The sequence below is a fragment of the Vombatus ursinus genome, unplaced genomic scaffold (genome assembly GCF_900497805.2).
Source record: "Vombatus ursinus unplaced genomic scaffold, bare-nosed wombat genome assembly UNPS02014778.1, whole genome shotgun sequence".
In the NCBI taxonomy this organism is placed as follows: Eukaryota; Metazoa; Chordata; class Mammalia; order Diprotodontia; family Vombatidae; genus Vombatus; species Vombatus ursinus.
In genome coordinates this window covers 4,075,057-4,087,557 of record NW_020954556.1, presented here as the reverse complement: position 1 = coordinate 4,087,557, position 12,501 = coordinate 4,075,057, and the positions used below count along the sequence as shown (strand labels likewise).

The following is a 12,501-nucleotide window of genomic DNA, read 5'->3' as shown; positions in this document are numbered from 1 at the left end:
CTCCATGTAACTCTCTAAGACTATAAGTTACAAAGCAGGGTGTTGGTAAAGGAAGTGTCTTCACTGGAAGTCCCAAATACCAATGACATCACAGGTCTGGTATTTAAAAAAATAAAGTAATAACAAAAAATCCAAACATTAATATGTGAAAGGTATTGGTTTTCTCAAATCTATTAATATTTCATTCATTTACAGAACTTTTAAAAAAAATACCTATTCTCTGGATGTTTTAGTTTTTCTGATCTTCAAAAATAAAAGGAAACAATTTTTTGAAAACTACTTTAGGGAAAAAGATAATAAAAATGGCACACTGAATGTTTTTCTGTTCTGTATGTGCGCAGAACAATCAGTAAGTCAGTCAATAAAACATTTATTAAATGCGTACTATGTACTGGGCACTGTGCTAAATGCTGGGGATACAAAGAATGGTAAAAGCCAGTCCCTAATCTGAAAGAGCTCATGGTTTAATGGAGGAGACAAGCATGCTAAAAACAGAGTAAACTAGAAATAATCAACAGAAGAAAGGCACCAGGAGTAAGGAGAATTGGGAAAGGCTTCCTGTAGAACAGTCAAGTGAAATTTGTAACTGCCATTCTGAAGTCCTGGGTAATCTTATCAGTTTTTTTTTTTTTTTTACTAAGTTACTTAATAATGAAAGAAAACCAGTCAAATCAATAACATGCACTCATCAGAGTATAGAGAGCACCATGTTATATATACCGAGGGATATAAGGCACAGCACCTGAACAATCGAAGTTTATTTTTAAGACAATATTATGTTTTTGTTATATGAAGCACCATATAAATGTGAATTAAGGTTTATAAAGCCCTTCCCCACAGTTCAATTCAATAAATATTTATTAAGCACCTACTATGTGTTAGGCACTATGCTACGAGCTGGGAGATACAAAAAGAAGTAAATGACAGTCCCTGCCCTCAAGGAGCTCACAATCTTGGGGGGGGAGAACAACATACCAACATATATACATCTATATCTATATCTATCTATACACACAGAAAGAAAATAAGCTATATACAGGATAAATAGAAAATAATCAAAAGAGGAAAAGCACTGGAAGTAAGAAGGGTTAAGGAAAGCTTTTTGTGCACTAGTACAATTCACAAAAATGTTGCCCGTGATTTCAGGAATAATGTTCTGTTTTCTGATAATATAGATATCAATGACATGGGAGTAAGAAGAAGGTGGCATCTGTGAGTCATTTAAAAAGTTTTCAATAGGGTCATGCCTCAGGCAAAACTAGACCTCTAACTTGTGTTCAGAAGCCTACCCTCTTCTGTGGCCAGCTGGGACTTAAAACCCTTCCAACTCAGAAGGACTTTGGTGAAGCTTGAAATCCAGAGAGAGAGTGTGGTTTACTGAAAAGGAAGACAAAGGATCGAGATTCCAATTCTAACTCAACTACTCTATGTGTGACCTCAGACAAGTAATTTACCCCCCTCCCCCTTAGACCCTGGTTTCCTCATCTGTAACTACATTACCTTTGAGGTCCCTTCCAGATCTGAATCTGTGATCAAATGACCCAGTTACCTAAAGTTCCCCTCAATTCACAGAGAAAATGGATCAAGTGAATTAATTAATGGGGAAGTCTAAGTGACTTAATGCATGCCAATCCCTATCCCAAATGTCTTTATTTTAGAAAAGAACTTCAGGGAGAGGTTATGTGTTAAAACAAATAAATTCTTTCTATGGAGCGCTAAAATCTAGGAAATTGCAGCATTTCAAGGAGCAGAGGAGAGAGAAATTTTGGCAGTATCTTCTTTATGCCCACTTTGCCTGGCACATCCCACAGGCTCCAGAGTTTTCAGACCTATGCATAAAGTCAGTCCTGGTTTCAAGTATCATCTGCTCAAAGGTGAATAACTACCATAATAAGCACTATTTTGTGTGTACATGTATGTATGTGTGTGTGTGTGTGATCGCAATAAATTACACTACTAAAGACCAGGTCACATGGTGTAATTTGTAACCCAACTGGAAATAGTTCCTGGCATGCCCAGGACGTGTTCCTGACTTGTCTAAGATTTAAAAACAAGCCAAGTGCGCTTTCCCACTGAGGCATTCATAGAACAGACTTTGCCTTCCAACAAGGAGAGCCAGGAGTGCGCCTACCTTTTTTGGGACTGGATCTCCCCAGCGATCCCGCCTCTTTTTTTTCCAAGGCTGTTTCTCTCTCTTTCCACCTGCGGATCTGCTCCTCCCTCATCTTGAAGAACAGGATTTGCTTCTGCTCTTCGTTGAGCTCGGCCAGCAGTTCAGGATCGATGTACATTTCTGACAGTATCTGCTTCAGCATGACGGCAGCTCCCAGACGCTCCTACCCTTGTGGCAAGGAGTCTTTGAGAATGGCCTTCAGACTTGGTCTCTTCCTAAGCAGGTATTCGTGGAACGCCCCAAAGCTTGCACGTGAGACACACATACACACACGCTGGGATACCAGCAATGCAGGTATGCCCTGAGTCAGGGAAGCTGGTCTCTGCAGCTAGGCACCATCCACTTGTTCAATGTGTCCGTCATTCGACCTACAAAACACCAGAAAGGAGGCAGGCCACTTAAACCCCATTATTACAAATTACGGAAGTCACACGAACAGGTTTGTAAAGAAAATAAGGCTTGGGGGACTACAAGGAAAAGAAAGCTGAGGCAAGTTTGGAGAGTTAGTGTTACCTTTATCCTTCTGATTTCTAGAGATACTGTATCAAACAAATTCACTCCATACCAGTTGATCCCAGGAAAACATTTTTAAAAAAATTAAACAGAGGTGTGGCTTACTCTTCACTGAGTAAACATTCAGAGGCAAACCAGTCAAGTATTTGGTTGACTCATAAACAAAAAAGTTAGAGAAAGAAAGTAAAACGAGCTAAGTTCCAAATGATTTATTTAAAAAACAAGTAATTGTTCTGTGCTTCCATTAAAGCATGTTTCTTTCAAGTTATTCCCAAGGTTGATCTGTCTTAATCCTCAGAGAAGAAGGAATAAAAACTAAATGGTAAGAAGCCATTTTTTATTCTTCAGAGGTGATACTAAATTCCCCAGGGGTGATACTAAATAACAAATATGTTAATATGTTATTTATGGAAGGAATGGTTTAATTCCCACACTGACCCACTGAAGAGATGAAAACATCACAGGTGTTAAGGGAAATATTTCCATTCTTTTGTTTTCAAAAGATTTGGCAATTACAAATTTTAATTCGTGCTGAGTCACTCTTTCACATCTATTTACACAAGCAGTCATCCAGAGTTCAGAGTTACTATAGGCTAATCAGCACAGGCATGGTGGTGAGCCTTTTCAAAAGCTGACACCTTTGATTATCATTTTAGGGGAACACCTCCAAATGTCCTATTTCTCTAGCTTTTTTTTTAACTTTTTAAATTAAGTTTTATCTTTTATTTTTACATCACCTGCATTTCTCCCTATCTCCTTCTCCCACTTCCTTACAGAGGGCCATCTCTTATAACAAAGAATTTAAAAAGTAAAAGAGAAAAAAATCAGCAAAACCAGTTATTATACTGGAAAAGGTATGAGGCCATATGCCGTGTTCTACACCCAGTGCTCATTGACCTGTAGAGATGCACCCCCACCTTTGCAAGGTTAAGGGGAGGGGTGTGATCTTTTCATATCTCTTCTCTGTGGCCAAGACAGATCACTATAATTTTACAACATTCAGGTGTCACCACTTTGTTGTTGTTGTTTTTTTCATTTACTTGTTATAGTCATTGTATATATTGCTTTTATGGCTCTACTTCAACTTTGTATCAGCTCACATGTCTTGCAAATTTGTTATTTCTTAAGGCAGAGTAAAATTCCATTAAATTCATGTGTCACAGTTTGTTTAGCTGGTCTTCAATTGATGGGCATCCAGTTTGTTCCAATTCTTTGCTATCACAAAAAAAAATACTACTGTACTATAAATATTTTGGTATATATGAAGCCTTTAAAAACATGAACTTCTTGGGGGCAGCTAGGTGGCGCAGTGGATAGAGCAACAGCCCTAAAGTCAGGAGGACCTGAGTTCAAATGAGAACTCAGACCAAACACTTGACACTTACTACCTGTGTGACCCTGGGCAAGTCACTTAACACCAACTGCCTAAAAATTAAAAAAAAAAGATTACAAAAAACATACTTTTAAAAAATAAATAAACTTCTTAGGGCTATGTGACTAGCAGTGGAATAGTTGGGTCAAAAGGTATAAACATTTTAGACTTTATTTGTAGGATTCCAAACTGCTTTCCAGAATGGTTATACCAATGTGCAGCTCCACCAGCAATGTATCAGTATCCATCTCTTTCCACAACCCTTCTGACACTATCCCCATCTTTAGTCATCTTTGCCAGTTTGCTGGGTGTGAGGTGAAATCTTAGGTTATTTTGATTAATATTTCTCTTATTAATTATTTGGAATATTCTATCCTAGGTCTGATAGATGTTAGTTGTCCACAATTCTTCCTTTGAGAAATATGTTTATATTATTTGGCCACTTGTCTATTAGAGATTTCTGGAACTTTCATATCAAGTTTAACAACAAGCTTATATAAACCATTGAATGCCAAAGTTCCCTTTGTATTGCTATAGTATTTTTTGTTTTAAAATTTTTTTGATACTTTTTTTAACATCGAGGTCACTTCCTAATGACTTTCCATCCCCAAGAATATTCCTTTGTAACAAAGAAATATAATTAAACAAAACAAATCAAGCTATTGGCCATGCATGTCTAACAACATATGCCTCCTCCCCCACCTATAGTATATCATTTCTCAGTAGAGAGGATAGGAGGCATGCTTTGCCATGATTCCTCTCAAATCATTGTTGATGCATTGATCAGAGTTCTGCTGTCCTTCAGCCTAGTAAACATTTATTCTTGAGAATGAACAGGGTATAGGGGAGCCCCACCTCAAGATATACCCTACAGGGTATATGCAATATAGAAAAATTTGAACTTAGAAAAATCAACGAGAGAACAGTAGCCATGATTTGCTAGGGATAGGGACTGAGACTGTGATTTCATTGGTGCATAGAGAATTTCTGAGTTGGAAAACTCCCTTTCCCCAATGCAGGCCAGCACTTTCTCTGTAATTCACAGTCTTAGAGAGTTGCCTAGAGCAACGAAGGGTTTAGTGATTTGCTCAAAATAACACGGCTGATAACGTGTGAGAGTCAGGACTTGAACATAGGTTTTCCTGGCTTCAAGACCCACTCTCTGCCCATTAGCCCACACTGCCTATTTAAGCTAGAATTGCTTGCTTTACTGCTGGGTCCTGGAAATGATGAGGTCCCTTAGTTTATGCCCCTCAAAATATATTACCTTCCCCAAAAAAGCCCAACAACTGGCGAATTTTCAGAAATACTCAGGTTCCCTGCAGTGAGTCACACCTGTACAGTACACAAGGACCTTTTCAGTCATTACAAAGATCACAGGATTTGGAGCTGTGACTCAGAGTTCATTTAGTCCAACCCCAGAATTTTACAGATGAGGCAACTGAGACCCAGAGATAGCAGGTGACTTGTCCAAAGTCACGATGCCAAAATTATTTAACAGAACTGAAATCAGAATCCATGTTCTATGATTTCCAACCCATTGCAAGATACAGGCACTTCTGACAAAGGCAGACTTGGATGACCCTTTTTAAAGTCCAGGCCTTTTATTTCTTGTTTACAAGGGTCTAATAGGGAAAAAAAATACACTGCTGATTACTACAATAACAACAACAACATAATCATAATAATAGATACAAATACAGCATTTTACAGTTTATGGAAGTGCTTTATATGTAATGGATATCTTAAAAGTCTTAAGCTGAAGCCTTTGGGGACACTTGAATTAAATTACTTGAGTCTCATAATATTCCCTTCGAGGCTGGTACTCCAGGTATTATTATCTGTATTTTACAGATGAGAAAACCGAGGATCAGAATGGTTAAAAGACTTGCCAATAGTCAAATCCCTATTTAAGAAAGAAAGTATGGGAACCCAGGTCTCCCTTATTCTAAATACAGCACCCTATTATACCTTGTTGCTCCTCCAACTTACGGTGGGGGCAGGAAGCTGAAAGGGAATAGCAACTATTGCAAATTATGGTAATAATAGTCGATATATCTAGGGTTCTTTATACTTTTTTTTTAAAAAAAACTGTCACATATATTATCTCATTTGTGTCTCTCAATCAGATAAAGTATATTATCCTTATATTTAAATGGAGAAAATGGACACAAAGAGGTTAGGTGGGAAGTCACACAGTCTGGTTAATTAAAGCTAGGACTAGAATGAACACATTTTGACTTTACGGTCTTTACAATCTATAACTACTCTCTGCTAAGCCAATTTCCCCTTCTGCAAGAAGCCTTGCCTAACCCCCCATTCCCCCTGAATGCTAGTGCCTTCCCTCACTTGATTATCTCTAGCATATTCTGCATATATTTTGTATTTACATTGTTAGTTGCATCTTGAATCCTTCATTGGACTGTGAGCTCTTCCCGAGCAGGGATTTTGTGTTTTATTTTTTCGTAACCCCAAGGCTTAGCACAGTACCTTTAGGTACTTAATAAATGCTTATTAACTGACTTCAGTTTCTATCCTCATATTGGGTGTATGCTGTGCTTTTTCTGGCCAGTCAAACTACAAGCCATAATCATGCAGTTTGTCTTTTACTAGTAGAATCGTCAGCAACTAGGTGGTGCAGCACATAGAGTACTGATCCTGGAGTCAGGAAGGTCTGAGTTCAAATCTCCTTCAAGAAATTTACTATCTGTGTGACCCTGAGCAAATCACTGAATCTCTGTGAGCCTCAGTTTCCTCATTTGTAAAATGGAGATAATAACAACACCTGCCTCCCAGGATTGTTTTGAGGATCAAATGAGATAATACATATAGAGTGTTTTGCAAAACTCAAAGTTATATGTAAAGTTAATCATCATCATCATCATCCCATCATCCCACTGGCAAAAGGCTCATAGACTGAAATATATTCAACAGACAAGGTACATTGGAAAGAAAGCTGGATTTGGAGACAACGGCTGTGGGTTTGAATCTTACCTCTGCCACTACTTAGCTGTGTGACCTTAAGCAAGTCATTTAATTTCTACAAGTCTCAGTTTCCCTATCTGTAAAGTTAGGGGGTTGGATTTGATGACCTCTAGATCCTTCAGTGCTCTGAATGTATGATACTATAACAAGTACCTTGTGCTAGGAGTGTGTAGAGAGAAACCAGTGAAAATTTCAGCAGGGCATCCATACTTATTGCTTTACATATACTCATATTACATACATATAGTCAGAAAAATACAGTCACTTATCTGAAGCCTGCCTTTTCCTCTCTAATTTTACAGATTTCTAAATTCCCTTGTCCCAGTTTCAATTATCTTCTACTTTGCTCATTCATTTGTTCACTCATTCATTTAACATTCATTAACCTTGGTGCTGGAAGAGACTGAAAGATAATTAAGATTGGGATTCTGTTTCTTACATCAACTCCTTCCATTCAAATTTGATCTATCCAAATAATTTTTCCTTTTAAGTTTTTTTTGGGGGGGGTGGGGGAGGAGTCTGAGCCTGTGATTTTTGTCTACATAGGGAACTCTTTTGCATGAAGTCCATCCATTGTTCCAGCTATCTTTTTTAATACCATAATAATAATACCATAGGCTTACACATTTCTCCCAGGGATTTCAAAAGACACATTTGTTCTTATAGCTGTCTTATGAATAATGTGCATTATACAAATGATTCACTAAATGACCCTAGATAAATTACTTTAATTCTTTGTGTCTTAGTCTCTCCATTTATTAATAAAATGTAATCTCTATCTTTTCCGTAAGACATAAGACAATCAGGAAGAGAGAACAATTATAAGATTTTTAAAATAGTTTCACACACTAGCTGTGTGACCTTAGACAAGTCACTTAACAGACATCTCAGGCTCTCCATTTTCTCAAAGGTCAAATGAGGGCATTTATTAAGTACCTCCTGTGATTGACACTGTGGGATGTAGGTTCTCGAATCAGAAAAGGTAGCATGGAGTAAGACAAAGAACACTGCCTCTGATTCTACCTACCTATGTGACCTCAAACAGATTATAAAATTTAAAAAATACTTTAAAAATATTCCTAGCTATGTCCATAGACAAGCCATTTAACAAAATCTTTCAAAGTTTTAGGCAGCACAGGCAGTGGATAGAGTGGTGGGCCTGGAAGCAGGAAGACTCATTGTTCTGAGTTCAAATCTAGCCTCAGACATTTACTATCTAGGTGACCCTGGACAAGTTACTTAACCCTGTTTGCCTCAGTTACCTCATCTATAAAATGAGCTGGAGAAGGCAATGGCAAACCACTCCAGTATCTTTGCTGAAAAAACCCCAAATGGGGTCATGAAGAGTCGGATAAGACGGAAAAACTACTGAACAACAACAACAACAAAATTCAAGGTTTCATTTTCCTTCTCTGCAAAATGACCTGGTCAAACTAGATGATTTCCAAGGCCCCTTTCTGCTCTAAAATTCTGTATGCTATGAAATAGCTGGAGAACAGCATTTAACTTATATAGTATATACCAAATACTTGAGGTAAGGAGAGAAGTTTAAAAATAAGGAAACAGACCTGTGATTAACAAGAGGTTTTCCCCACTCTGATTTCCTGACCCACTGAAGTACTTTGCCAATGCTTCCAGTTAGGGAGTTGGAAGGTGACCTTGGGCCCTGGAATGCCACAGTCATGTAGCTTAAGTTTTGGCAGATCATAGCAAGGTGGGAATGCTTCAAGTATAGCCAGCAGAGGCCTGAGTGTCTGCAGCCTAACCATCTGAAACCAAGTGTCTTCTCTTAGCCACAGTAATTCATAAAGAAAGTAGACTACCCACACTCAGGAACTCACAGATCTTTTTAAGGATTAGGGTCAATTCATAGACCAGGAACCAAGTCAAAGCAGATAGAGACGTTAATTCAAACCCTCCCCCCCCCAACTTTTCTCCCTTTTTCAGGATTTTAATTTTTTGTTATCCTGCATTTGACAGATACCACAAACATTTCCATATGCAAGAAACAAAGATTGTCCCTGAAACTGCCTATTACATACAACTTGTTTGCTCCCTTCTTCCCCCACATACCTCTTTCTTCTTTTTTTCTTTTTGACCTTGTTTTTTTTAAATTTATTTTAAATTTGTGGAATAAAACAAGCATTTCCATAACATAGTACAATAAAAAAGCTGAATGCACATGAAACTGCAAATCTATTATGCACAATTTGCTATTCCTTTCAAATATACAACAAAATTATCATAAATTTCTTTCTTTTTTTTCCTCCCTCCTCCCCATGGCTACCATTAGACAAATACACACACACACACACACACACACTTATTCTATACATATTTCTATTTATCAGTTCTTTCTCTGAATGCACATAGTATCTTTCTTCATATGTCCTTTATAACACACACCTTTCTAATACAAGTTTTTACCTGTAACACTAAGAACACAGCCAAGCTACCTACTTGACTGTTGTGAGGAAAGTGCAGACTTTAAATCGAGGTAGTCTAGTTTATGGATGGGAAGTCATCCAAGGATTTGGGAAAATCTGGGTTCAGGTCCCTCCTCTGACACATACTGGCTTGTGTACCCAGGTAAGACATATAACCTCTCAGTACAATCCTCTAGGACAAGCGGCCTCTCTCCCCCAGCGCACCCTGCCGTGACCTCCTCGCCAGCTCCCGAGATTAGGAAAGGCCTCACGCTGCCTGCCTGGGGCCACTGGCTTTGCTGGGCATTCCGCCCACGGCACGGCTAACAAGGGACTTGGCCCCAGGCCTGAAAACACCGCCCACTACCCGCTGGCCCAGTCTGCCAGCCGCCCATCAATTCGCACAAGTTCTCCGTCCCCTGGGCCGCCCACGCTGGGCTGCTGGGCCCTCGGGCACACTCGGTGCCAGGGCACTGGGGCACAGCAAGGGACTGGCCTTTGTCTGAGAGAGTGTTTCATGCGTGTCGAGCTTGGAGCCCTCCCTAAAAGCAATCCGAGAGGCACCAGGGAAAGTGCAGGAAGCGCGAGTGTTATAGGATCTAGGGATAGAAAAGATCTTTAGAGATCATCTAATCCTGAACCGTCATTTTACAGATGAGGCAACTGAGGTCCTCCACAGAGGAAAAGGGACTTGTTCAACTTCACACAAGTGATAAATTGCGACTTATCACCCGGCAAAATACGAACCCAGAACTCACTCCCCAGGGCTGCAAATCCACCGCGCTGCTTTCACCGATTGGGGCTGCGTGTATGTGCTTATGCCCGGCTGGAGAGTGGGGTAAGAGGCAGGTGAGAGGTGGCGCCTAACAAGTGGATGAATGTATGCGCGTTTCCGGGAGCCACCGGAGTAGATGTGCCTCGGTGCGCCTCTAGGCGCCCGTGTGTCCGGGTCGGTTCTCAGGCTGCTTCTCTCCGCCCCAGCCCAGAGATTTTCTAACACCACAGGTTCTCTCCCGCTGGTCCTGGGAAAAGTTGAGCCAACTTGGAGCGGCGCTGGCTCCCAGCACATGAGTATGCACACACACACACACACACACACACACACGCACGCACGCACGCACGCACTAACCCAGAGTTACACCAGAGTCACTCTTGTAGGCTGGATCCCCGGACTGCTTCAGAAGTCTCCTCCAACCCTTTCCTCCAGGTTTCCACTCCTCCTCTTGCAGGCGCCAACCGCCACTCCCCGCCCCTCTTCCCCCCCCATCCATCAGGACCTGTTGCTCACAAAGCCTGCCTGCCTGCGGCGGCGGACACCAGACACCAAATATCAGACATCGGACACCTGTCCGCCAGCCACATCCTGCCCCAGCCTTCACCACACACCTGAGCTAGTCCAAGCGCCAGCACCTGGGGGCGGGAAGGGAGGGAATGGAAAGGAGGGTGGAGGTGCAGAAGAGGGGGAGAGTGGGGCTAGCCCTGGACCCAGACTTCTCCCATCTAGTGCCCTTCTCACCTCGCCTCACCTCACTGGGTCCCACCCAGATCTCTGCCAAAGGCAGGAAGCTAAGCCCGCTTCCTTCCCTCAGCCTCAAGTCCAAGGCAGCCTTCTCTTCCGATTTCATTTCCCCTCCCCCAGCCACAAGCACAGAACTTTTAGACTCATTCCCAAGAACGCTCCTTTGCTTGCCACCGCATCAAAGCCTACCCCCGGTTACTTCACCTCCCCAACCTGTTCCACTCTCTTTCTCCCCTCTCCGACCTCCCAGTCCCCTCTCTTTCCACCCCCAGCCCCACCTGTTATCCCGAACTCACCTGCGCAAGGACGACCCAAATACCTATGCCTTTCAGTTTGGGCTGTCCGAGGAATGGCGACTTTAGGAGAGGGGAAGAGACCGGCAGCGGCGGATAGAGTTTGGCAGGATCAATGTTATTAAACTCAAAAAACTGAACAAGCTAAAACCCTCCCTGAGTGCGTCTCCCCAGACCGGGTCACACACACCCAGATGACTTGAAGCTCGGCAGCCCCACCCCTGCCTCTTGAAAAGTCACAAACTGCTGGAGCAGACAAGTTGCCTCTGCGCTGCTGAGTCCTAGGTATCTGGCTTTGAATCACCGCTGACCCCAATGCTGCAACCTCAGTGCTTTTGATCTGAAAGGAGCAAGGAGAACCTTTCCCCTGCTTCCAAAACTAGCAAATTAATGGTGTCCTCTGACAGTCACTCCTTTAGGTCTCTATGATGTGGTTACTTGCCTTACTATTTTCCTGTACCTAAGACACTTATTTACATCTGTGGTAGTCCTTCATGCATTCCAGACCTCCTGATTTCATGAAAGTTAGGGACAATGGTGCAATGAATCGAGTTCTGGACTTAGGAGTCAGGAAGACAGCTCAAATTCTGCTTCAGATATTAACTTTGTGACCCTAAACAAGTCTCTTAAACTTTCTCAGTCTCAGTTTCCTCTCTTGCAAAATGGGGGTGATAGCACCTGCTTCAATGGTTAGTTGTGACGATCAAATAAAATAATATTAGCAAAGCACTTTGCAAACGTTAAAGTTATCTAAGTGCTGTTGTTAAGGGTAGCGGCTCAAACAGGACCTTTCTGAGCTTTGACTGATTCAGTAAGCTTTTAAAATCACGTTAGTCTCTTCAGTTTTGCTCTAAATGTCCTAAATGTTGACTATTTGCTTTTATTCTGCCCCTTGTCAATTACCAAAAGCCATAAAGGTATGATTTTAAAGACAGGCTTAGAACCTAGAGGAGAAAAAAAATAAAAAAAAAATTAAAAGAACCAGAAAGGATGGGATGTGAAGAAAAGGAAAACAATTGAGAAAATATTTTCACTTCATTTCCTTATATCTTGTTCTGTCAACCAATGAACAAGACATTGTAGAATCAGAATTCTAGAATCTCAGGATTGAAAGTGATAGCAGAGGGATCTAGGTCAATCCTTACTGAAAGCATGAATATCTCTCCTCTGAATAAATAGTCATGCTTTCAAGATTTCAAGTAACCTCTTCCAATGAAGGG

At 41.0% G+C, this 12,501-nt stretch overlaps 1 protein-coding gene across 6 annotated transcripts in view; it reads right to left on the bottom strand.

Annotated features, from left to right (window-relative positions):
* The window catches only part of SH2D4A (SH2 domain containing 4A), a 108,279-nt gene extending 96,816 nt beyond the window's left edge, over positions 1-11,463 (bottom strand). For 3 of the 6 annotated variants that reach the window (XM_027865330.1, XM_027865334.1, XM_027865335.1), the window contains exons 1-2: positions 11,285-11,463; positions 2,132-2,541 (exon numbers count right to left, since the gene is read on the bottom strand). In XM_027865330.1, coding sequence (XP_027721131.1) covers positions 2,132-2,315 — 184 coding nt within the window. In that variant the 5' untranslated portion in view covers positions 2,316-2,541; positions 11,285-11,463. Of the gene's footprint in view, positions 1-2,131; positions 2,542-10,216; positions 10,511-10,598; positions 10,659-11,284 lie in introns of those variants that run through there. The other 3 variants (XM_027865332.1, XM_027865331.1, XM_027865333.1) reach the window with 3 other exon arrangements.
* Between the last annotated feature and the right edge of the window lie 1,038 nt (positions 11,464-12,501).